Below are 24537 nucleotides of genomic sequence, written 5' to 3' on the forward strand. Positions count from 1 at the left end.
AACTAAAACATGAGGAAGAGCAGAAAATAGTTCCATTTAAATGAAGCATATATTTATATATTTATATATATATTTCTTTACAAATAATGAATATTTGGCATTATATTCATCCTCATTATTGATATGATATTTAGGAATTCAAAATATTTTAGCTAAACATTTATCTTTTTTTTCTCACATTCCAAGATCCATGAGCGGCCTTGTATATTCTTCTGCAATGACATGTGATGCATTTGGCACAGCAAGTGTTCACAGACAAGAAGGCCTCCCCCCACCCCCCCCTCGCCCCTCCACAAGAGCAGATTTGAAAGAAAAAAAAACGATTTATTCAGTGGAAGCTTTCAGGAGGAAGAGGAAATGATGGCATCACTAGTTTAAAACTGAAATAGGGATTCAGTACCCACAGCAATTCTCAACTGCTGGACTGTACCACTCTGCAGGACTGGGAATTCTCTCTGGACCCTATCACAAATGTTCATAAAGCATTTCTCACCATGCTAACATTTTTTATATTAGCAAACAAAAAAAGGACTTCAGATCCTTCAGGGAGCTATTTTGCGATTGTCTGTAAGCATTTTAAACAATTCCTTTTGATTCTGTAACATGAGAGGTATTATTTCCATCGCTTTTAAAAAAAAATAGGAGCAGCAGTGTCATAGGAACTGTTTTATGAATACGGATGAGTATGGACTGTGTGTTACTACCCTGGAGGAGAGGTTAACAATGGTGAGTGAATTCACCTATGATCACATAACGCCAAAACTCAGGTGTTGCTTATCATTGTAAGGGTACAGTATAATAAGCTAGTTCTTAGCTTAATAATTGTTATTGCTAAATATGCAACTTACACCAATTTGTCTTACATTTCAAAAAGTAAGAGCACAGTATCAAGTGAAACAGTCCAGCAATCTTCTATATACAGTGTAGCCTTCAGCCACGACTCGGCAGCATCTCGCAACATTTTTAATTCTGAAAACTAGGCATCATTGAGCGCTAAGCACTGCTCAATTCAAAAGAATAGAAGGATAAATCTGAATTTATGGGTGGTTTTGGCACATTTACGTCATTTTTCGAACTCTCTTTAACTGCCCAAACAATGTACATACGGTATATTCTCTCAAGCTCCATAAAAAGTGTTAAAAACAAAACACTGGAATGTTTTTGGAACAGGCCGGAGCAATCCTTGTGATACAGTAAAAAGAAAGCAGAATGTACTCTATGCAAATGTAAATGTGATGAATCAAATATATAAGCTGATATGTGCACTAAAAGTATGAAATATAAAAACAAGATGGCATCATTGTGAACAGTGGCAGTGGATAGCAGAGATGGTATGAGCTATAAAAGGTCTATGTACATAAAAATCCAGATTCAGAGACTGCACTGTGTAATTAGCAGTTCAAGAACTACGGGGAGCTTTACCTTAGTGAATTTAATAACTAGGTTATTCCCTTATCACAGCCAACAGTATTTTTTACAGGGCTTCCAAACTATACATGACAAAGTATAGTCATGGTATATTTAATGACGCAATTTGTTATTCTAGAAATGACCTTCTCTATCTACATACTAGGTAACTAAAATGTTTATTAGTATTTATATAGACTCCCACTGGGGGGAACTGGCTTTAAGGGTTATTCCATCCTATTTACAGCGTGTTTCTGTTTATCTTTATGTATAACTATTTAAAAATGTACAAAGGCATTTAATAGTGTCGATATGGAATGCTTATTTGACAAAAAAAATAGGCATGCTCAAGAGGTTGACTTCTGACACTTGGCACAGAATGAATCAATGAATTCTAACATACTGTATCTTGATTTAAAAAAAAACAGCAGTTCATTACAGCAGCAGACATACTGTAGATAGACCTAAATTCTATACTTTGTAATGACAAGGCCTATGAGAAAAAAGAAAATTCTATTAGAACAAAAAATGAATATGTTGTAGTGGCAGGTAGAAAACTGATATTCAACATTATACTTTACAGTGTGCAAAAATACATTATACCAGCAAGGTCTGGGAAGTGACAACACAATGCTACAATACCATTTTATATAGATTTAGGAGAAAATGGCAACTGTACATATAGTTGTACAATAAGTGCATTTAAAGCTCCTCCTGAGCATGCCTTTAATTTATAATACTAGAAAAGCAAGTGTAACTGTTTTATTTTCTTATACTACAGAGTACATTGAATTGATAAAGTGCTCTGCTGTCATTTTATTGACTGATATATTTTTCTCCCAGTATTTACTGTTAAGATTTCACACTGGACTGCTAGGTAAATAGATTCTGCCTGTAGTACAAATATGTAACCTAACTTTATTGCACTTGTGGCTGTAGTACTGGCACAGATAAGACCATCAGTTTTGGCAGTCGATTATACTCGGTAAACAAATTAATTTTAACACAATTTGCTGTGTTCAATGTTTTTTATGTTCTTAAAAATAAGGTAAACATGTGCAAAGAACAAAATTTTGCATTTGATTGTGATGTGTTCCATTAATTAGACCACAGCCATTCCCCAGCCCCCAACCACAAGACCATTAGCTTCACTGCACGCAAACCCGTCCAACTATAAAATCAGAATGCTCTCCATTTCTCTCACTGTTTGACTTCATAGAAATAAAGTATAACCACAAAGCGCTAAACTATCGGTCATGTAAAATTTATAGCAGAATTTTTTTAAGCGCAGCCGATCGCTCATACAATGATTGCTGTTTTCCTGTAGCTGTTTATCTCAGATGTATGCAGAGCGGATATTTGTTGGCACTAAATGTAGAACCTAAAACTTATTTGTGGAATAAACACTTTTATGTGTTTGACATTGTATTTTTTTTCTATTAAATCAGGACTTCTGTTTCTATTTAAATTTAAATCACCACTCTCTTAGAGATTCCCCTGCTCAAAAGAACAACTCTTGCAGCAAAGGGTTCTGTAGATTATGCCAATATTTAATCTAACAATAAACAGCTGTATTGCACATAACATAAAGGCGCATTTATTAATACAAATGCAAAAGTATTAATGAGGAAATAAGACTTTAAGTGTATTTTTTAAAAGCATTGAATCACCAACTGTGTTCTTTACTCCCCAATAAGTCGCTTAATGTTAATGTTAATTCCTCTCATCATTTTGACCCTTATACTCTCAAGGGAGAAAGGGCTCTACATATTCTAACAGAACTGCACACTTAAATATTGCATACTGGGAGTAATGATAGTGCTCAACCATTTTATTTTACCATTGACGAAGCATCCCAAGCTTTGATTGTGTGATGTCTCAATCCATACACTGAGCAAGTGCCTTTATTGGTTGAGCCACCTGAAATACCCATTTAATTATATGTTTAATGACACACTGGTATACTTTACCATACTGTACAGTATGTTCAATGACTCCATTAAAATTAATTTATCTAGAACAATAAAAAAAAATATTGATACAGGAAACTACTGCAATAGATTTTGTCTGAAAGTAAAAGCAGCCAGGAAGCTGTTTATAGGTAGCATAAAGCTTTGGACTTTAAATCTATAAAATCACATTTTTTGTCTATACAATTTGTACTTTATAATGCTAAAGTTTCCACACAAAACTATTTCCCTTTCAACCCAATTTACACTGAAGTAACAAATGCTCTTCAGAGAAGTAGCTTACTGTGTTATGTGATTTGTCAGTTTTCAGGTTTTTCACTCCGAAACAGTGAGTAAATAAAATTTAAACACTTGTGGCTTACATCCACAACTTGTGAGTGCCAAATGTAAGAGAACCTGTTGTTTCTCCCTGCCCTTAAGTGAAATCACTCAGCATCTCAAACTTAAGAACTTTATCTGAAGGCACCAATAAACATTTTTTATATTGCTATATACAAAAATAAGCTTCAATGCACACACAATAGAAAACATTTTATATTTGACAAAGCTATACATGCATAACAGTTTCTGATCATTGAAGCATTTGATAGCTTACTGTATGCATGTAATGTTTTGTACACCACAATATCTTAAATATACAAAACACTAACTCCAAACATTGTCCTGGAGAGCCCCCTTCCAACAGGATTTACTGTACAGAATAGACAGACTTTAACATTTCCATTTCTAAAGTTCTGGAACAATTTAACTATAATCACTTAAACATATGGTGTGTCAAATTAAGTTATTTAAGCATGATTTGATACAAAAATCCGAATATCCTGTAGCCCCCAGGGGCTCCCTTCATTTAAACATTGCTTGCTTAATAGTTCAATTGCTTTAACAACTTTAACGATGGCTTTAATTAATTCAGGTGATTTTGAATGACCAATACGAATGATTGGACTGGGGCACTGCAGGATCAAGGTTAGAGAAACGGTTCTAGTTTCTACTAATTATGAGATACTATTACTATTATGAGACACTATTCAAGAGATAATAACTGGATCATATTGTTTTTCACAATGAAGGCTGGAAAATGCAATGCATATTAAACAAAACTAATTATATTTTATAACCTACTCATGGAAACCCTTTTTGCAGTGATGGTTTGTACAAGTGAGCAGGGGAATTTTTTGGAAATGTAGGACGTTTTCCTGGTGAATCTAAAAAAACTCACCAGGAGCATTTTCATTATAATTTACCATTAAAGGAAATGCGCTCTTTGTAAAAAATAAATCTCTCTCTCTCATTATACATTCACACTATCAACACTGCTAGCCCATGGCTAATTACTGACGGATCTTAAATTGATCATTTGTGCAAAATACGACAACACCACTTCTATTACTTTTTAACATAATTAATTTAGATTCAGCTAAGTTTGATTTAAGCACTGAGAAGTCCATCATGTGGACTAAGTTTGTGTTTCATTAATTTTTTCTACAATGTTCTCAAAAGCTAAAAAGAAGAAAATGATATAAGCATAAAAATGTAATGACCTTAAATACTGGAATGATTGGAACTCAAAGTTCTAGTTTGGGACTCGTTCCTAATTTGGAAGGTACAAAACGTCCCTCACAGAAAAAAAAATCATACTTATAGTATGTGCAAGGTCAAAATCTTTTTTTCCTGGTTATGAAAACCTTGGAAAGATAATGCCAGCACGCATGCATTCAAAGACACTGGAGTACCTCAAGATCTCATGAATGAGAAAATTATTTTTCAAATATGAAGAGACAATAATTAAGTTCAGTATACTTTAATGTATAATGAGAGCAGCCTTTGAAGTTTAGCTAGAAGGCCTACAATTAAAAAAACAGCATATTCTGCATCTGTTAAAAGTTGATCTCTAAATTTAGGCCTAATTCACTGAAGCTTTCAAGTTCTCCTGGACAACTATTGTGATTTTAATTTACAACAATATGAGTTACAGTATTTAGAACTTACGGTGATTTTAAAATTGTACGATATGTGGACTAAAAATATACTAGTTATTACTTGAAATTTCAGTGTGTTTTGTTGGGCAATTAGACACTCATAAAAGAGCTGTAAAAATCCTATAAATATGTTTTGCTTTGACATAAGTGTTTGGAGTCGATAGTCAAAAGTCAAAACCAAATAATTTTCTGTTAAGAAAAAGCAGTCAATTTCTATAACCATAGCACAGACATTGAACATAACTAAATCAACAATTTGGAATGAACTGAAAGAGGTATATTTACCAATTGGCTAATTTGACCAGATTGGCAGAGAAAAGCATCCGTATCTAATGACTGAAAAACATTTAGTGCTGTAAAGGGCCCCCCTAAAACAGTTGTCAGTGAAATCACCTAAAAGGTCTAGTGAAACTATCAAAATAGAGTTTTCGTATGCAAAAGACTGAAACAACACAGCTACAAAGACTATAGTACAGGATGAAAGATAAGCACCAAGAACAGAAAATTCAGATTCCAATTTGCTCAGATGCAACAGGAGAGTTTTGGAACACAGTTTCATGGACTGAAGACCATTAACAGAGTAATGGAAAGTGTACAGTGTGATAAAAGAAAGGAGCTGAAGGTGCTCCAAAGAATCTGAACCTCATCATTGAAGCAAGCAAGGTAATGTCATGGCCTTGAAATCATGTGAGCCTGTGAGCTTGGCTAACTCATCTTTACGTGTGGTGTATCTAATGATGACAGCAGATGAATGAATGAAGTCTGTAGTTTACAAAAAAAAACATTTTTCTCCTGATGCAGAAAAAAGTGCAATATATTTCACTGTCCATTTCAATATCCAGATTTCAATTTAATTGAACCTGCATTTTATTTTCTGAATAAACTGTTGAAGTAAGAACAACTGCAAGAATAGGTAAGAGCTCAAAGCAGCTGCAGAAAAGGCCAGGCAAACCATCACAAATAATTAGACAAAGAGTTTCATGAGATCAGTGGGTTGCAGACATCATACGTTTACTGTCTCAAAGGGATTTGCAACCAAAGGATGACTTTTAAACTGTGAAATTTACATTCAATTGAATGTGTCCCAGTAGTTTTGATCACTTGAAATCACTGGGTCGAACACAAACTACAGTATGTATGTTTTTCTAATATGATCAAATGTATGAATTTAATTGAAAATATCGTACTATACTTTTTGTACTAAGCTCCCCAGCACAAATAAAAATTGCTTAGTAGTAGCTAAAAAAAGTTTTTGATTTTGCTGTCCTAAAACATATAGAGGGAACATACAAAAAACGTATGCTATGAACACCTAGTCAATCTACATATAAAAAATATTAAGTCATTAAAACAGTAGATGGCAAAACATGGCAACCATTAGGGACAGTTTCACTGACATTGAGGATAAACTGAAGGAAAGTTCAGGAGAGACTAAGTGAGAGTTAGAGAGACTTTATCTAAGCAGCTTAGTGGGCAGCAAAAGAAATACAAGAAAGCACAATAGAAACACTGCACGCAGGGAAACCTGAGGGAGGGATTTGTAAGGCCTTCACTCAGCTGATGTTGTGGTGAATTTATTAAAGGATATGAATGATGGCAAAATGATTAGTTGCAGAGAGTATCATGGATAAACTGTATGCAAAGTGTGAGATGGAAATGTTGCCCAGGTCTGTTAAGGCAGTACCTAGAACTTGGACTTACAGGATGAGGTACAAAGAACTCAGCCTCAATCTGTTCCATCTAAGAAACCTTTAAATAGCTACTGTAACACCATCTGAAGGGAGAGAATAAAGGGAATCTGAAAGAGTACGGAGAAAGACTACCCAAAACAGATCAAAGAGACATATGGATGGACTAGATGAGAACAAGATTATGTGGCTTGAAATGACATGTAAATTAGACTAAATAAATGTGGTTTTGTTATCTGTACCACAAAGTTTGGTTCTTTTGTCCCAGGTAATACAGAGACTAGAAGCAGAGTACCTTGAAATCAGGCAATGTGCCGGGGAGAGAAAAAGGTTTAGAAACAAAATGGAGATTGACAGATGTTAAGGAAAAGGACAGACTGCACAGAAATTTGCCAGAAAGAAGGGCAGGAAGCTAAAGGGATAGATAAGAAAGAAATAACACTAAAAAAGGAAGAAATCCTTTGAATACTCTTATACTGAACATTTGCAGTAGAACTCAAAATATTAGGGGAAAAAATCAGACACGAACTGAAAAATAAGCAAAAATGAGTGAACTACAGCTGATAACAAATGAGGCAAATCATTTTGTGGAACTGCCTTAGGATAAAAAATGGAACATTAGGCAAATACAGGCTTGATGACAAAAACTCTACCTTAAAATGTGGTTGTGTAAAGAGTGCAGATAAATGTGCATCACAACTAGAGTTGAATGGGCATTCAAATAAAAGAAACCTCTATACTGGCAACTTTAGACCAGTTATTTATAAGAGTGGGGTGTTAACTCTGGCTTTTTCACTAAATCTTGTATGTCTCATTTTAAAAAGTCTAACATACAGTACCTAAACGTTCCTGCTAATTCAATTGGTAAATTAGTATAATTTCTCACTAATATCTCCACTACAGTGTACTGAAACTAGTGGCTCATAAAGGCATCTGTGTGTACCTGGAAAGTATTGTAGTTCAGTGGTAAATTGGGTGGTCTTCTCTGTGTAAAATGTTATATAAAATGTGTTATTATTACTAACCAGCTTGGGGAGAATAAATTCAGGCAACTAAGCAGTTAACATATTATCTTTTACAAATTAATTAAGTAGAGCCTACAGTTCAGAATATTCCCAAATACATGGAGCAATTTGTGTGTGGATTTGGCAAATACTTATGGATCAATGAAATAGAAAGCGATGTAATTCAGGATGGATTACTTGTGGATTTCAAAAGAAGTCACAGAACATGTTGCACATTACTTCAGCGGCTTTAGAAAAAGCTTTATAAATAAAGCACTTTGCCGTAGCTCAGCAGTGATGGGGAAATGGAACCTACTGCATATGGGATACAATGTTACCATTTTGTTTGTGATGCTTAAGGTTTAATGTCCATTGTGTAACAAAGAAGTTACTCCATACAGAGTAAGTATATATACGTAGCTTAGTATAACGTCATTTCATGCATTCTTCTGCTTTTAACTCCCATGCCAAAAAAAAAGCATCAGAATTTAGCTTAATTCATAATGTATTCCCAGAGTTGCACACTGTTGCTGGGGATGCCATTGCATTCATTTCTAGACAAAAGAAAGCATGTTTCCAAAATGCGTTCAAGTGATAGCTCTGAGAGCTTACTGTACACACAGAAAAAAATAGGTGTGTTGTCTTATACTGTAGGTGGTGCCCCACATATACACACTTACACATATACAGTATGTGTATATATGTTTATGTAGAAATATATATTTTAATATTGTTAACATCTTAAAGGAGTGATAAAATTTCTACTGAAGCTAAAATACATAGAAAGGAATGCTGTACTCAATATATTTTTACATATCTATCTAAAATAATTTTACTTAAGAAGCACAGCATACATATTTTTTCATTTTAAAAGCTTTTTGGAGCACCAGTTAAATAAACCTGTGGAACAGTCGTTGATTATATCTTTTGATAACGTAACAAATTTCACTCTAGTTTTCACAATTTCTACATTTGGAAAACTTGCATTTTAAATATTCTTCCATGCCATACTTATAAGGCATACATTCTCACTTTCCCCTAGAACATGGGTCAGAAAAACAAAAGGTGAAATTTTGTTTATGCTCACAAAAGCTTTTATTGATTTTATATACTGTATATAGATTATTTTTTGCAACTGAATAGGCTGTACATTCATGTGCAATTTTTCTTCAAAATTTGTTTAAGGCTGTATGGCACAATAAATCTATCGAGGTTCATTTACAAAGAGAGGTTGACTTTCTTTGAGACTGCCTGTGTTAAAACATCCCCTTTTTAAGAATTTAAACTCAAAGGAATCATGTTAGATAAAATTGTAATGATTGATACTGTATATTTTTTTAAGCCTGGGTAAAGATAAGGACTTTCAAAAATTCATGTCTCTCAGTTTGACAAATGGTAATCTGTCCTATTTATATATTCTATTCAATATCCCATCATCAACCTTTAGTTCAAAACCGTGGATAAATGATGCAAAACTGTAATCTTGAATCAGCTCTACTGATGCAAAATCTAAAGATTTCACACCAACTATATGAATAACAACAGAGAACATGTGACTGTTTATGAATGGTAGGTTACAAGAGTTCTGGCTATTTGTTCTTTCTGCAAGCATATCGTAGGTCCAAGGCTTATGCACTATAAACTGAATTTTTTTATGTACAAATACCAGCATTGACAAAACTATTACTGGTTTCCTGGGCCATGTATTCTAGCATTGACGTACCCTGTTGTTTAGTTTACTGTGTGAACATGACATCATTAAAGAAAACCATGCGGATCACAAACCACTAATCTTTCTTCATGAAAGAAATTCTCAGCAATACACAGTCCAACAATCTACAGAGCATTGCTGCCTTTTGTAAAAAATAACTTCACCTTTTCACAAACTATTAGTCCAAACACAACCTCTGTCTATCTTTTGAACCACTTATATGTAAAGGACTAAAAAAACAAAATCCCAATACAAAATTCAAGAAAAATCAAATTAATAATTAAAGTTTGGTACTCAGACCACAGTAGTCTGGAATAGGAAAAAGAGGTTACACTATCTAAACACTATCTTAAAAACTTAAGAATTAAACAGATACAGCTTTATTAACATAAAATATGATTCATATTGCCTGAAAAATGTAAAACATCAACTCCAAACTAAATTACAGTATTTATATACCTTCAGATAAAATGCATTTATTGGGTCTCCTTCTAAAATCGCCTAGTAAGAGATTATTTACGAAGATTTTTCACTGACGATAACTAAAAACTGGTTCAACACAAATGCAAAATTTAGAGAAAGCACTGCATGGGTACTAGTCATATAACTGAAAATGGTGATATTTATAAATGTCAAATGCACTTAAAAACTACAGATTACTATAGTTACACTGTAGAAAGAGTGTATTAAATGCATTACATACATATAATATTCAACAAAATGTTTGTTCTAATTCTAAATAGATCATGAAATAGCTCTAAACACATAAATGATAATTCAGTTTAAAGGGGAACTGCAATGCTATTTTTACATTTCGGGGTTATAATGAATCCGCAATAAGGAATGGATTTCAAACCACAATGAAACTACGAAGTACACAGTAACGTGTACAACAGCTAAATTTACATCACAAAAGACACCAAGTTTCAATGTATGCATTGCGCCATATTGCTGTCATTATCTGCAATTCAGAATGAGGAACAAAAAACCTCTGGTGACGTGAAAGAGGCCGTATTACATTGTAAACATGCTATGAAATTAATAGTAAATGTTTTCATGAAACTTACATTGTAAATTACATGAAACTTGCTCATGTAAGGTGGCATGTTTTTGAAATACCTTTTTAAGTATTGCAAAAAAAAGATCAACCTGCTATCCAACTAAAATACACTCAAAATAATTAACATTGTTAGGAGCCCATGTTTCTCATTTGCTCACAGTGACTAGTGAGCAGGAAGGGTTGCTTTCACGTCACAATTCGCACAAATCTCACCCTCACCCTTGGCAAGACCGGCGGTTTCTTGTCTGCCTGCAACAACATGGCAATCAGACAGTACTTTCACATAGTCTCCGATTTTAATCTTAATTCAAAATTGTTAAAATTTTGTGATTCTATCAATTAATTTGTTTTGTTACCAAGATTTAATAAGCGATCTGAGAAATTGGGACTGCAGTTCCCCTTTAAAGGCATTATATTCAGATAAAAGAATCATATATGTATAAAATACTGTACTGTATACAGTATGTGTAGTCTGTGAGTCTTGAAAGGTGCCAAAAGCTCAAGCTAATGCTATCACCACTCAAAAAGTGAAACATTTACTGCTGTGCAAACCTCTCAGAAATGTTGCGTGGTTTGGCTCATTCCACTTGATATTTTCCTTCTTTATGCACTATTTAATGGTGATTTTGTACTGAAATTTTGTATGTATATTGTAATCCAAAATAAACTTTTTGATTTTTTGGAAGTATAGAGAGATTTTATAGAAAGTATAAGTATAAATGGTGTTAATGATGAGGAACGCCTGTCAATAAGTCAATGAGATTTGATGGTAAATGTGACAGACAACTACAACACTACATATTGGCAGCTCAAGTGCAGAGTTGTACTTGATTTATTGTGATCAAGCGTTGAAGATTCCAATTAATGTGAATGAAAACTTCTTCCATGAAATGTTCGTCTTCTCATCCAAACTAAGCTGTTAATTCTATTAGTAATTAGTAGTAGATGGTTGAAAACTCTGAATACATTGTTGATTCTTATGACATACGCATATTGTACAGTAACTGTTGAAGGTATCCAAGACTTTTGCACAGCAATATACAGTATATGGAGCCAGGATGTAAGTTTATAAAATAATTACATTTGTGATCCCAGGATAGCTACCTGTTATTAATACCATGACTACACTCTTATTACTGTGTAACTTCTATTTTACAATGTAGACAGAATGTCAATTTAAATAAATATAGTCAAGATTGAAATTAATTGAACTGTTATAGACTGCAAAATATCTTTTAAGTAACCTTTTGAATTTATTTCAGTTTTTCTTCTTGAACACAGACACTGATTTCAACTTTCCCTCATCTTTGCAACATACATACAAAGTGAACACAACTTTGACAAACTTTAAACACATGGCGGACAGAACTAATTTTCAGTGGGCATATGCCCGGTATCGGTCCCTGTGGCACAGTAAGCTGAATCGATTTTTTCCCTTACTCTTGGGAGTGTGCGTACAGTATATGTACCCTGCAGCTGTCTGGTATGGCCTGGATTAACGAACAAGTTTAGTGTGGTGCAGTTAATCAGTACTAAGACTTGCTATTTTTAACATTACAGAACACTGTTCTAAATGCCACTGACAATAAATCATACATTCCTTGCTCAATGATCAAAATAGATGATTAAAAAATACTATGTGCTTTGCATTGTTTAATTTTCTTTCCATTTAAATAAAATTCAAAATTCCTTTTCTCCCTCCAGTTTCTATCAAACAGAAACCATCTAATCTGCTACACTTGGTTTTCTCTTTCCTTTTTTAGCACCTGTTTCGATCTGACACCTGTTTGATTCTGACATTTTTATGTGATGCGTTAATCAGTCCGACAGAGTCAGAGAAATCATTTTCACGGGCTAGGGTGGTGCAAATACGAAAATCCAAATTGCACAAAATAACAAATACGTTTAAATGTAGGCGTGTACTGTATCATCTAAATTAAATATGTTTTGTAATGGGCTAATATGTACCCTGTCCGTCCTTGTGCCCAATGTTTCTTGAATAGTCGCCAGGTTGCCATAATGGATAAGATGCACCCTTGCCTATCAGATGTTGCAAGAAGACACTCATTAAATAAAGGGTGATACAGAGAAACGTCCAAACAATTTTTTAAGAAAATATTCGAGCAATTTAATATATGTCTAATTATTTATATGCTACAAATGCAGGGTCTTGGGGAATGATGTTTGACTGCACAATGGAAAAAGAAAATCCTTCATATGTACCCTTGCAATTCAATTGCCATGCTATTTAGTGATCGTCATAACCTACATTTCCCTTGGAAATACACACATGAAAATTCTTAGTTGCAAAAATGCACTATTCTGTATTGTACATTTGACTTCCAGAACTAAGCAGTTTATGACCTTGACCAGAAATCATTGCTTTCTAAAAATATAATGCTTAGTTTCTGGAACGGACTAATGCATAAAAAGTTGGAAAGAAAAAAAAAATCCTTTTAATCCTTTTTTTTTAAGTTGGCACAATATTATTGGCATGTTTCATAATTTACACGATCCCGTAGAAATGTTGAAAATACTGAAGTGGGTGAGGGTGACTGGCTGTCTGAAAGTCAACCTAACATTTCAGCCTTTTTTTCAGTTCCCACTATACAACAGTGTGAACAAATGCCTGTCTACTTAAAAGAAATCTGTTGGGTGTAGAGCCATTATTTTCAACATTTTCCAACACTGACAAAGCATAGCTCACAGAGAGGTAGCCCATCTACATCTCAGAAGTGATGACTGCACACTCAGCTTTTAACTACAGTACATCATGCACGATTGAGGTATTTCAAGCATTGGCACTTTCAAAAGTATTACTTGATTGACCTGGTATTCTTAGAAGGACACCGTCAAACAAGCTTTAAAATCAATAATCATAACAATCAAACAATAAATCAAAATATTTCTGTCAAAACGGATTTCAAACCTGTGAACGGGGTCATCACCTCTGTGCTACCACTGAGACCTCAAACTGGTTGCGTATTTCGCTTACGCATTAGCCCAAGATCACTGTTGCTGGTGGAATTCTAAGAAAGTTGCACTTTGTGATTCATTTTGAAAATGTTGAAAAATGCAGACACCCCTGTAGATTAATCTAAATCAGCACTGGAAAGCTACAACAGATGTTTACAATTTTAAAGGTACTGCCGTTAAACTAAAAAAAAAAGTATCACTTCCCTTTTCAAAGGCAGGTGCAATTTTGCTCCTTGAAAGGAGAAAACCAGCAGCTACGTATTGTGTATATTTCTGGGTAACTGAACGTATTCTAAAGTAATGCGATTTCTCAATTACACTGGATACAATGACACAAACCTGATATACAGTACATACAATGACAAGGTTTGGAACTGATAAAGTATGGTTAACAGACGGGAAATGCTGATGTATCCTTTGTCCTAAAGTCTGGTCTGGGCCTCTGGGATGTAAATCTCGATGCTGTCAGCTCTCTCGGTAGCAGAGTTCTGCCTGAAGGAAGCTGCCCGCTTGGCTGCCATCAGTCTTCTTCTGGCTTCCTGTCGCTGTCTGTCTGGAAGATCCAGGGACTTTTCTCGCGTGACACCTGGTTTACCTTTTGGGGGCTTCTTTGGTACTGGAGGGGGCAATTTCTTCTCTTCCTAAAATACATAACCACAACATACGTAGCTGGGGTTACAAGGATGAGCACTGACTCTTGCATCGTCCTGTGCATAAAGTTTAAAGGGGGTGAAACCAAATAAGGAATACCATCCGTTTCAACCATTCCAGCTATAGAATATAGAATATCAAATATAGAACAACTCCTACCCATATGACCTCTATGTAATTCACAGTAGAGTTCATTGCAAAAGTATTCAGTCCCTTACTATGGTGTCCCATTTTCTGAGAAATGTATGTATGCATTTCTTAATATATTATTCAATACCTACAGTAAGTGCTCAGACTAAGACAAATACAAAAGTAAACACTAAATAGAAGAAACTGAAATATGCTGGTGGCATAAGTATGCTGAATATGTTGGGTTTCCATCAGGTGTAATGCTTTGCTTTTAGATCAGAAAGTTCCACTTCTAAATGATTGGCATCAACATGCACAGCGATATTTCAGGTCTTTTAAATGTTTTTATAGCCTTCTCCTGATCTATGCCTTTATACAGTCTGATCCCTGTGTTGACCTGCAAGCTTGTTGGCCTTCATGGTGTTATCTTTGCATTTAAAATTCACTACCTGATTGAGAAATCTTGTATAAATAAATGTATTTATTCTGAAATCATATGAATCAATATTATTGCACACAACTAATTGTCTGGCTGATTAAGGTAGTTTTGTACACCTACATTAATTTACAATAAGTTGATTAATGTACAATATGCAGTTTTACTGTTCTGAATATTGTTTTAAAAGGCTCCAGTTCATCAAGCCTTGATGGATTCTAGTACAAATAAAAATGTTCAAGAAACAATATTGAAGATGCATTTACAGTATATACTGTAACATCATTAGCAGGAGCCGTAGTTCCTATGAGAGGCAGAGGAATGCTTTGTTTAACACTGAGTAAATACAAGCTAAGTAAGAAAACACACTTATATGCAATTTGTTATGTATTGACTCAAGCTGAGAATTTGAGCAATTTAAACAGTTATAATTAGCATGCAATTATAATCAGGGACTTTCTTTCACTAATGAACTGGCAAAGTAGTGTTTTCAGTTACTGTATCTGTAGTTTTACACTACAGTATACTGTATCAGAGATTCACTGAAAACAAAAGGCCAAAAGATGCTCTGACCTAATGCATCCACAGTATGTATAGTACTGTACTGTACATGTGACTTACGTTTTTTACACCGTTCACCAAACACCACTAACAGCAGTCATCCCTTTACATGTTTTATGAAATTGACATAAATAAAGATTTAGTTTAATTGGCTTTTAGTACAACTATACAAAATGTCTTACAGTACATAAGACATTGTGTAATGGTTTTTATTTAAGGATTCAAACCTTTGGTTGGAAGTGAACTCCAGAACACCTTCCCATATTTACGTGCAATCATATTAAATTTAAATTAATGGGTTTTGCCTTACGTAACATTTTACCGGAATGCACTCCCCATGTAAAATGAGAAAATTGTTACAATACCAACACTTTTCAAATACCTTCGGCTATCATAAATATAAAATTCACAATCAAGTTTGAAGAACATTTAAAACACATTTCTGTGTACAAATTTGAAGGGACATTTAACATTTTTTGAAGAAACAAGATGAAAAAAGTTGTCATTCATAAGAAAACAATTTAAAAATAGTAAAAATGTTACAGTTAAAGATGAATCTTTATGAAAATCAACAAAAAGCTCATCAAGACAAAATAGACATCTGGTCTTACAGAATACAATTCTAATTTAACCGTTTTGTTTCCCTACTATTGCTGTTTATTTCTGCCTCATTCAAATGAATACCAAACTGAGAATACCTAGCAGCAGAACTGCAGAACTCAAGGTGCATATATATAGTAAGTGGTTATATGAAAAAGTAACATTTTGGCTTGTACTATATTCTGAGGTAATTCTACAGTAAAGTTAGGCACACAAGAATACTGAATGCCTGTCACAGGGGATCAATAATACAGAACAAATCCTATCCACATGACCTTTCCTTAATTCAGAATAAACAGTGAAGCAAAATTGTGAGTTCATGACATTTGAGAAGGATCTGTAGCTGTGTGAGTGTGATACTGTGTGATATTTAACTATCCCTCTTATCATAGCTGAATGTAGCATGTCATGCTGTTAAGGTCAGACTGATCCAATTAAATGTAGCATTCCTGTAGACCCATCATCCTCTGTGTTACTAAACAAGACTTGAAAATGTTTGATTGTACAATGGCTTTAAATAAACACCAACGGTCAACATTTGTCCCATGACCCTTGAGTGTGAACTGACTGAATTGTCATCTCTTCCAACAAGCTGTTTTGTATTTTTCCAGGTTTGAGTGTAGTGGTGCATAAGATAATTATTTCATGATTGAAACCCACAAGAAATCAATGCTCAAAGCAAGCAATATTAGAAACAGTCTGTAAGCACAGACAAACTTGGAATAACAGATGTTTTTAGACAAACCTTCTTTTCTGGACTTTCGATGGGTCTCCAGGCATTGTTCTTGATTTGCTGTAGCTCGTCAAACTTCATACTGACATCATCAATGGAAAGCTGCAAAAGGTCCCAGAATCCTGCTAGATCTTGAGAGGTCGGTCTGGGCATTGCACTGGGATCCTACCAAGAAGATGAATTACAGTACATTAAAACATTAAATGTACAGCAATTTTCCATGATGTCATTGTTCTCTCTAATCTCCGAAAAAAGGTCAAAGCTTTTAAAATCTCTGAAACCATACTTCTGTTGTGTTTAGACCTGGATTTGAAAAAGTGTACAGTAAATAACCACAAAATCCAATACAGGGTTATAGGTGATCTTATCCCAGCAAGGAAAGGGGATACACCCTGGACAGGACACCAGTTTATTGCAGGGCACGCAGAGACACAGACATACACACACCAACAGGAAACTCACTTAAAAACATAGGGAGAATGTACAAACTTCAAGCAGATAGCACATTGGTGGTATAGTGGTGAGCATAGCTGCCTTCTAAGCAGGTAACTGTTGTTTGTTTCCCAACCAACAAACCAGCTTCAAGCAGATAGCACCCCAGATCCAGAACTGAACCCAGAGCCCCAGTGCCGTGAGGTAGCAATGCTAACCATGTGCCACCACGTTCCCGTAGTGGTCCCAATTCTTTTTAGCTAAAGCAGCTTAACTCCAAATGTAAGCTCAGAAGAAAATATCCCCCACCCCCCCAAAAAAATTAACACAAGATAAACATCTGTCTAAAAAATGCGGCAAAGCGCAGTGAGTGGCGTTTTGCAGAACCGAATGTTCATTTCAGTAGTTCGGTCAAATTCTAACGACGACGAAACAAGGTGCCAAATGTAAAGGGATAATGTACTTTTTACTTTGGTATTCATTTGACTGGCTGAGAAAATGAAAGTCCTGACCAAATGTTAGTGCTCTCACAACCCCCCTTACTGTTTCTATTGCTAGAAACAAAGTGTGGAGGTCTGAGGCAGCCAATGACTGTTCATACATGGGAGAAAGGAAGTGCAAGATTTGAATTTGACTTCCTCCTGAACTTCTGTTTTATACCATGACGTTTTAGACCATAAAGACAAATGAGGCTGAGCACAGAAGAAATGTACACAGTTTCTTAGAAAGGGTTTAATGTGAAATAAGAGTGGTTACCGTATTTCTAAATGTTCCCAGGAAATTTGAGGCCCACTTCCATTAAAAAACACTAGATGGCTCTATCAGCTATTTTTTTAGTTACATACTGTACTGTACATGGCAAGGCAAAGTCTTTTTGTACTGTATGTTTGGGTGACAGGACATTTCCTATGTTGTGAATAGATTTAGCAGAAGTAAATGCAGTAAAAAAAAATCAAAAAGATTCAGATAATTATTAGAAATTATATTAATTAATAGGAAATTCATACTTTAAGTTTCACAGTTTTTTGTTGTTGTCCACAGCAACTATCACAAGATACTCTTTTACTTTTCTGACTTATATTAATGATACAATTATATATCCATGGCTCGGATGGACAATATTGTTTACTATCGTACTATGGATTACTATACTATTTGCAAACCTGCTAGAATTATGTGCACTGTTTTTAATTCAGCTCCAGCCTGGAGCAGTCTGGATTTACGTAGCTGTCCCTGAAGTACTAGTAAAATTGATCATATCAAGCAGAAGTGAACTCTTTAATTCCTTAGCTGTTGTACAGTAGATGATTAATTAAACAATGTGAAAAGTGTGTTAAAGAAAATCCTTTGTTTATTGAATACATACACTTTACAGAGCAAACAAGCAGAAGGAAAGATTGCTGATGACCCCTCCCAGGTTACAACCTTTTTCAGAAACTTCCCTCAAGAAGACACTACCAGACCATTAAAACCAGAACCACCTGGTATTTGAACAGCTTCGTTGCTAGGGCTGTCTTTTTGCTTAACCAGAATTCTTAGTTATGCAGTATGTGTACTGTCTTAATGATATATGTTGACTTGTTTGTGTGTGGTATACAGTATGTAAAGTATAATGTTTTTTGAACACTGAGTATACCAGAGTAAATTCATTGTACATGAAATCCACAGTACAATACTTGACAAATAAAGGTGATTCAGATTTAATTATTTGTACAAGTGATATTGTTGTATAGTAATGTATGCTGACTTATTAAAGAAATGACTGACATACATAACTGCACCATTAAATTAAAGGGTACTGTTTAATTAGAAAAGGGTCAGAGAAAACAGACTACAGAGACAATTTTTAAGTAGAATCACATAGATCAAGGTATTTTGGCAGGGCAATACTTGTTCTCTTCTGCTTGTGAATTAAAGAAGGATATTGGATTCATTTTGTTGATTATTAATACTAGGTTCATACTGATTCAATGACAACTACAAATATCGGGTCCATCTACAGTATGTTTGAATCTGCATTGTAGAGAGTATCCAGAATTCGGACATGTTGTTCAATGTTGTTCCAAATGTTTTGAATGCAGGCATTATACTATATCACAAAAGAAATGATATATGTAATACACTGACAGATTATTGTAATGTGTTTTTGTGTCTGACTCTCCTGCTTTTGAAGATCATGGTGTAACTAATTGGAATGTCAATTAATACCCTTTCATTTGGAGACTATAAGAATGAACAAAAACAAAACCACACAGACCTCTATAGGTTTTGTGGATTGATCATGAATTGAGGTCACTGAATAAGAACAAAAACATTTTCTTTGTTATGTAACTGAATCAGACGATCAGCAGGTCTGTCTTATGATCCTGTGAAAAAAGGAAGTCACTACGTCCCTTTAAAAATACTTAGAAAGTCATTATTCCTAAAGGGTAACAGACTAATATTTTGTTCCAGTTTGATTTTAGTTCTTGCATGTGCCTAAACATGTGTTCGGTGTATGTTGTTACTTCATTTTTTTTTACTGTTGCACTAATAAAAGATATGGGTCCTGAAGTTTTGGTTTGATTTAAGAAAATTGCAAATTTGCAGAAGCAATTGATTGATTTTGCCAAGTATCACACAGCTAAATAAATTGTCTTATGATGGCATGATACCAGAATGGTGGTAAAGAGTTCACTGAGATATACTGTATGCTGTATCACATTTGTCTTTGGTTGTCTTCCTTAACGTATCGTATCTTATCCAAAGATCTTAAAGGAGGCCTTCTTCGTGGTCATATTTGTCTCCAGGGATTTTGAGCTAGTAGTTCCAGTATTTCCTACGCCCAAAGATGATTTTCACTTTGAGGTCTGCCCATTGTCAGTTTTGTCAATGATACAGAACACTCTTGCTTGAGTGCTAACACATCTGTTTCTATCCTCTTTTTTGCAACAGACAATGTGTTGAAGAATACACACTGGGCATAAAAAAACCTAATCATACAGTATGCATTCATCATCCATTTTCTAAGTGCTCTTTCCAATTCAGGCATGTGGAGAACCCAGAGCCTATCTGAGCAAAGCAGTGACCACCAGGCATCGTACACCCTGATGGGCAGACAGACACAGACATGCACACACTCACACCAGGACCAGTTTTCCCAGGAGCTAATTAACCTGCCAGCATGACTTTTGACTGTGGGAGGAAACTGGAGCCCCCTGAGGAAACATAGGGAGAATGTATAGCCAAGATCTGCCATTAAACCGAGGGGCCCAGAGCTGTGACACAGTTATGCTAACCACTGTGCCTCTATGCCACCCCTTATGCAGTGAAAACTGATTACATGGATATTAAGGAAACGTTTTAGCATTATTTTGTTTAACTGATCATTCCTTACTGACTGTAATACACTTCAGTGATTTTGACTGTTGAAAAAGCACTACGTGACCACAGTAGCTGATAAGGAGTTGATGTGGAGGTGGTTTAACCTCTTGAATGCTAAGCCTGGTGCAAATGAAGAAAGAGTTAACAGAGAAAAGGACCAATATGCTCTATGTTTTACAACAGAATCACTGAAGTGCATTACAGTCAGTAAGGAATGATCAATCAAATTGCTGCCACCAGCTATATCACCCTGCAACTCACAACTGGCAATTCACTGAAGCTCAGCAGGCGTGAGCCTGGCCAGTACCTGGATGGGAGACCTTTTGGGAAAAACTAAGGTTGCTGCTGGATGAGGTGTAAGTAGACCAGCAGGGGGCGCTCACCCTGTGGTATGTGTGGGTCCTAATGCCCCAGTATAGTGATGGGGACACTATACTGTTAAAAGGCTCCGTCCTTCGGATGAGACGTGAAACTGAGGTCCTGACTCTCTGTGGTCATTAAAAATCCCTACCAGCAGTGGAGCCAACATCTTGCTGAAGTAGGTTGTAGTCCACCCACAAGAACAATCAGTGAATATAGCACAGATGTGTAGAACAATTTGTTAATTATTGTGTTTCACTAATCAAGGGAGGGGGAAGTCGAAGTGTGATGGTCTGGACAGGTGTAGTCACTATTCAGCTTATTATTGATAGTAATCTAAATTCATGGCACTGTACTGAGCAAGTCCTGGGACCTCACGAAACAGACCTTCCCATGGGTACGTACTGATATGACAACATTCCAGCATGACAATGCACTTATAGTACATACAGTACCTTCAGCTGCTTGTATCACAACATTTTTCTCATGAACTGGAAACGTGACAGTTATGTCTTGGAGCCCTATTTGTCAGAAGTTAGTCCTATTGAACATCTGTGAACACCAGTGGCCTGACATACACACACATATGTCCAGACTCTACGAAAGACACAGGATGGAATCCCACAAGGCAGCGTCTGGAACCTGGTGCAAGGAGTGTATCACAGTGTGGGCACAGGCTCCTAGCAGTGATCTTCACAGTGACCCCCTCTTGAGCATTCCAGTATCATGAAATTACCAATGTCATGTCTGTCAGTGTTGCACAAAAGTTAGCTTTTTCCTGTTAACAGCTTTCTGAATTTGTCGGCGGCTGTTGCTCAATATAAATTAAATGGATCACAATTATTTTCCTGAAATTCGAAGTATGCAAAAGCATAGGTAATTTGTACGTATTCAAACATAAAGTTGAATGTGAATATAATAAGCTACTCTGCTAACTGGTAATAAGATGACACGTCGATGTACAATAATCTACAGAATGCAGACTGGACCAGATGTGCGATCCCCTTTGCTAGGAATATCAGATTTATAAAATAAGCAAAGCAGAAATGGTCTAAGAACATGCAATATCTAGTTAAATCTGCATGTATATCATTTGGAGATTCAAATAACACAAGACATTTTCATTCATTTGAAACCTTCGCCTTCAAATTACTTTGTCATAACCAGGCACTTATTTCACAGAGTGACTGCTCTAATAACACAGTCTGACACTTTTGAGGACAGAATGAAATTTAAGCTGTATCAACTGTGACTGTGTTAATGTGTGACTTAATCCATCATCCACGATCTCAAGGGAGAATTGAAGCCTCAGCTCTCTTTTCAAGCAAGTTAAATCAGGGTTTAAAATATTAGATAAAACCAGCTTAAATGAGCAAACGTAATTAGGGCAGGCTACTTCTTAAGCTTCTTATTTGGCAACTTCAGTTTCTCAGATATTCTGGAAATAATGTTTTATAAGTGAAAACTATTTGAGATTATCTTTGATATAAGTAGAAATAGAACTGGACTTTAAGACTGTACATATTATGCAAGACTAATGTTAGAGAATTAGTAAAAAAAGATGTACAGGTACAGTATACAGTATGTATTAACTGAATTCTAAATAAAATAATACTTTGGAAAATATAAAATGTGGATATAAGTACAGTTGTCAATATGGCTAGACACTCTCTTTAATTAGCCCTCTTTTTTTTCGTATTCTGTCAGTCCATTTTCCGTATATGGTATCATTTCATATCTGGTGTTTCTTTTTTTCATGCAAAACAAGACATTTGTTCAAGAAAAGAAAACTGCGTCTAGTATTATTAATGGCAGAAGGTGAAAAATTCAGCTATTCTTAAATTAAAAAAATATACACTGTGTTTACTGTACAAACAATGGGAGAGGTTTTTGACAGCTGTACCTAAATAACTATTCCTGTAATTAAATATTCACACTGCGTTCTGTATTGAATTTTGAGTGGTTTCTGAGTGATTTGAGTGACAACTTGCGTGATTCAGGTGTTTGCTCAGAGCACATGTTGAAGCCTACAGACCAGACATCGCTGGTTCGAACCTGGGTCAGTTACCAGCAGGATCTGAGACTCCCCATGCAGTGTGGGGCCACTGCATGGCCATTAGTGAGGCAGACCGCTCTCAGATTTTGGCCAAACAGTACCTCTTGTGACCTGCCAGGCATCTGCACACTTGCAGTGATGTGAGTGATGTGCACTGTGGACACTGCAGCATGATAAAACATGAATGACTCTCATTATCACTGTGTTGCAGGAGCATGTGTGCAGCCTTATTCTCTCAATGCAGTACAGCAATTGTAGTTATAAAGGAGAGCCTTAAACGCATAGTGATTCCAAGCTGGCTGGATACATCATAAAAAGACAATTATTGGTAATTTCACTTTTGGTAGAAATAAAACATACCGAAGTAAATATTATACTGCCTGCAATATCTGGCACTGAGGTGTTGCTTACAAAAGCTGGGGTTTTAGTTTTATAAAATGAAATATTTTTAAAGCCATTGTTGAAAGAAAAAACTGTGAAACATTTAAACAATAAGACAGAAACAAAATAAAATCTCTGAAAGTGGTTAAAGGACTGATTCCCTGCACATGCTACATCATAATATAAACTTGCTTGGCTCTCCAGCACATTAAGAATTTGCAAAAATATATATGGGAAACATTCAACAGAAAAGATGTAGAAGCTTCTATGTTATGGAATGAGTGGCTTAAATAAAAATGCCTAAACTTAATGAACTAAATTCCTTGCAGAGGACAGGCAAATCCTACATAACCATAGGTAGGGTGCTACCTGGAATAACTGATTCACGTGTTGTAATTCTAAATATCTTCAATCTTCAATCAATATCTTGATCAATTTTATTTAATGGTTAAACATTTGATCACATTTCCATGCTTTCCAGGATTCATGTATCAGGAAAGAGGATGCTTCAAAAAATTAGATTTTGAATGAATCTTCAGTTTGAATGCTTATTGTGCTCATCGTACACAGCACTAAGCATGCTACATATTGCATGCTGCATATTGAAATGGTCTAATCATTTCAGTTACTCTCCACTGTCTTATTTAGTTTGTAAAATAGATAAAAATATGTCTTACTAAAACAGAGAAACAATTAATTTTATAAGAAAAAGCTGCCCCAGTATGGAAACCATAAAATAAAACAAACAGAAGACTGAGCTACTATTTTACTTTTCTTATAATCAAATAATATTTGATTAATTATAATCAAATGCTAATATTCCACATAATATTGTTATTTCTGTATTTTAATAGTACCTATTTACTTTTTTGGTGTCAAGTAGTAAAAGGAAATCTGCACCTCACAAGTTATGTACAAACGTTTTCATCTTAATGTGAAGCACAGGACCATATACTGTATATGTTGGCTTTATGTTTAAGTGAAACTTGTGTCATTCTTAGTAATAAAAAACAGCAGTATTAACAAATGCTGTAGGTTGG

At 35.2% G+C, this 24537-nt stretch overlaps 1 protein-coding gene across 2 annotated transcripts in view; it reads right to left on the reverse strand.

The window, feature by feature from the left end:
- Positions 1-8899: 8899 nt before the first annotated feature.
- dlgap2a (discs, large (Drosophila) homolog-associated protein 2a) overlaps positions 8900-24537 on the reverse strand; it is a 404450-nt gene continuing 388812 nt past the window's right edge. For both annotated transcript variants that reach the window (XM_069197514.1, XM_069197517.1), the window contains 2 exons: positions 16918-17070; positions 8900-14436 (listed from right to left, as the gene is read on the reverse strand). In XM_069197514.1, coding sequence (XP_069053615.1) covers positions 14218-14436; positions 16918-17070 — 372 coding nt within the window. In that variant the 3' untranslated portion in view covers positions 8900-14217. The remainder of the gene's footprint in view (positions 14437-16917; positions 17071-24537) is intronic.

Source organism: Lepisosteus oculatus, chromosome 2 (assembly GCF_040954835.1).
Source record: "Lepisosteus oculatus isolate fLepOcu1 chromosome 2, fLepOcu1.hap2, whole genome shotgun sequence".
NCBI classification, from domain to species: domain Eukaryota; kingdom Metazoa; phylum Chordata; class Actinopteri; order Semionotiformes; family Lepisosteidae; genus Lepisosteus; species Lepisosteus oculatus.